Source organism: Coffea arabica, chromosome 8c (assembly GCF_036785885.1).
Source record: "Coffea arabica cultivar ET-39 chromosome 8c, Coffea Arabica ET-39 HiFi, whole genome shotgun sequence".
In the NCBI taxonomy this organism is placed as follows: domain Eukaryota; kingdom Viridiplantae; phylum Streptophyta; class Magnoliopsida; order Gentianales; family Rubiaceae; genus Coffea; species Coffea arabica.
Genome location: NC_092325.1, coordinates 33,450,035 through 33,452,263, shown reverse-complemented (window position 1 = coordinate 33,452,263; position 2,229 = coordinate 33,450,035). Strand labels below are relative to the sequence as shown.

Below are 2,229 nucleotides of genomic sequence, written 5' to 3'. Positions count from 1 at the left end.
AGAATATTGAAGAACGGGATTTAAGAAATAGGCTAGGCGAATGACATAAAAAAATCAAGTAAGGAAATTTTTAGCACAAAATAATTTATTTAAAAGAAATATTTATTTATAAGTGTCAAACATAATTACCTGCTACATGCAAGTTTCGAAGTAACTGCCTATACCATTTGTCATCAATGATATCCCAATACTTTTCATAGTCTTTTACTGCAATTTGGATTGCCATTTTAGCCCTATCCATTACCTCATATATAATGGGTAGTGTGGGTTTTTTATCCTCATCAATCACTTTTAAAACTTTCACTAGCGGCTCCATGATTGAACATAACCGTCGTACCCTTTTCCAAAATCAATCTTTCTGACAAAATCAAGTCAGATACTTCAGCAGCTTCTTCCCTTCTTTTAGAACTGCTATTATACTCCTGCCACTCATTTGAAGTACACATTCATTTCAATTCAGTAGCATGACAAAGAAGACTTTCCATTACAATGAACTCGGTAGCAAATCTTGTTATGCTGGGTCGTAATAACTCTATATTATTTGTATATGCCTTCATTAGATTGACCACTTTGTCACTATTGTATATAAAACTGGTAATTCTCCTATTTTGTTTGATAGCATCCTTTATTGACTTCATCTGACCAATGTTTTCTAGCATCAAATTAATGCAGTGTGCAGCACATGGCGACCAAAACAAATGCTTCCTTTTCTTCATCAATTGCTCTCCGGCTGCCTTCATGCTAGATTCGCTGTTGGTGACAATTTGTACAATATTTTCTTCTCCAATGGAATCCACAACCTTATCCATTAAGGATAAGACAAAGTTTACAGTCTTTACCTTGTTTGTACAATCGATAAAGCTGTGGTATATCATGTCTCTATCACAGTACACCATGAAATTAATGATTGGATGCTTTATCCAAGTACTCCAGCCATCACACATGATTGTGCACCTATATGTTTTCCATTTGTGTTTAATGGATCTGATGTATTGGTCAACATCTGTCATCTCCTCATTCAGATATTCATCTCCAATTTGTTTACCTATTGGCCCTTTAATTCCAGTTCCAGCACTAGCAATTGTGTCAATCATCAATTAATAATAAGGACCACTATCAGCCGCATGAAATGGTATGGCATTAAAATGAAATAGTTTTGCAATTGCCTTACCAACTCTTTTGGTATTTTCTTTAGAAAACAAATTTTTTACTAACTTATTTTTGGAGAGAAATATGTATGGATCAACTCCTTTTGACCCCAACCCTTCTTCCTTGAGTTTAAAACTCTGTGAGAAAGCTCTTTTATTTCTAGAGGACAATAGATTCGGTATACTTGAACTGCTACTCCCTGCAATATAGCACATAAAAGATTATAATTTTTTTATTAAATAAGTCTTCTAATCTAAAAATGTTATATTAATTCTTAGATATTTCTACATACATACCAGACATAAAATCCATAGTTGGTTGACCTCCAAATATAGAATGTCTACGTTGCTCTTCCATAAATCTCATATATCTACTTTCTTCCATAGCTCGCTTATATTGCTTTCTTTCCAAAACTTCCATTTCTTCTTCATTAAGTTCAAAAATATTATCATTTTCCTCATCCTCATTTTCATTTTGTAGATTGATGGATGAAAGCAATGATTATTTTTTCTTTTGAATTGTAACTCTTGTATTCTTACCTTGAATCAAGTGTTTCTTTAAAAGCTCTCTTATATCTCTTGGAGCTGCCTGACATGCCTCTACTTGTCCTGCTACATGTCCAATATGTTGTTTCATCCTTGTAATTCCTCCGTGTACAATTTTAGCACAATAATTACACTTTGCAACCTTTCTATCATTACCAACTGGAGTAGCCTGATCCCAATCAATGTCTTGATTTGGAGCCATTTTATACTATCCCTATGTTGGTTAAATAATCATAGATGTGATGTTAAACATATCAATATGCATTATTTAGATAATAATAAAATTATTTTTATTATCTAAATATATTAAATTTTTTTCTAATCAAGTTTAATTATGCAAGGTAATATGCATTATTTAGATTATAATAAAATTATTTTTTATTATCTAAATATATTAAATTTTTTCTAATCAAGTTTAGTTATGTAGGTAATATGCATTATTTAGATAATAATAAAATTATTTTTATTATCTAAATATATTAAAAAATATATTTTTTCTAATCAAGTTCAATTATTTGCATTATTTAGCTAATAA

General features: G+C 30.8%; 1 protein-coding gene across 1 annotated transcript; it reads right to left on the bottom strand.

Moving 5' to 3' along the window:
- Positions 1-446: 446 nt before the first annotated feature.
- LOC113705918 (uncharacterized) lies at positions 447-1,896 on the bottom strand. Its single transcript, XM_027227822.1, has 3 exons — positions 1,689-1,896; positions 1,216-1,348; positions 447-1,074 (listed from the first exon to the last, which is right to left on the bottom strand). Exons 1-3 carry the CDS (start codon positions 1,894-1,896, stop codon positions 447-449), a joined length of 969 nt encoding a protein of 322 aa, XP_027083623.1.
- Positions 1,897-2,229: the final 333 nt, after the last annotated feature.

Excerpts from the sequence above, each read along its gene's own strand:
- LOC113705918 (XM_027227822.1), bottom strand. The coding sequence starts at position 1,896 with ATGGCTCCAAATCAAGACATTGATTGGGATCAGGCTACTCCAGTTGGT. Across the intron at positions 1,349-1,688 it reads AAAGAAACACTTGATTCAAG|GGAGTAGCAGTTCAAGTATA; the intron begins GTAAGAATACAA and ends GCTATATTGCAG. Across the intron at positions 1,075-1,215 it reads ATATTTCTCTCCAAAAATAA|TGCTGGAACTGGAATTAAAG; the intron begins GTTAGTAAAAAA and ends CACAATTGCTAG.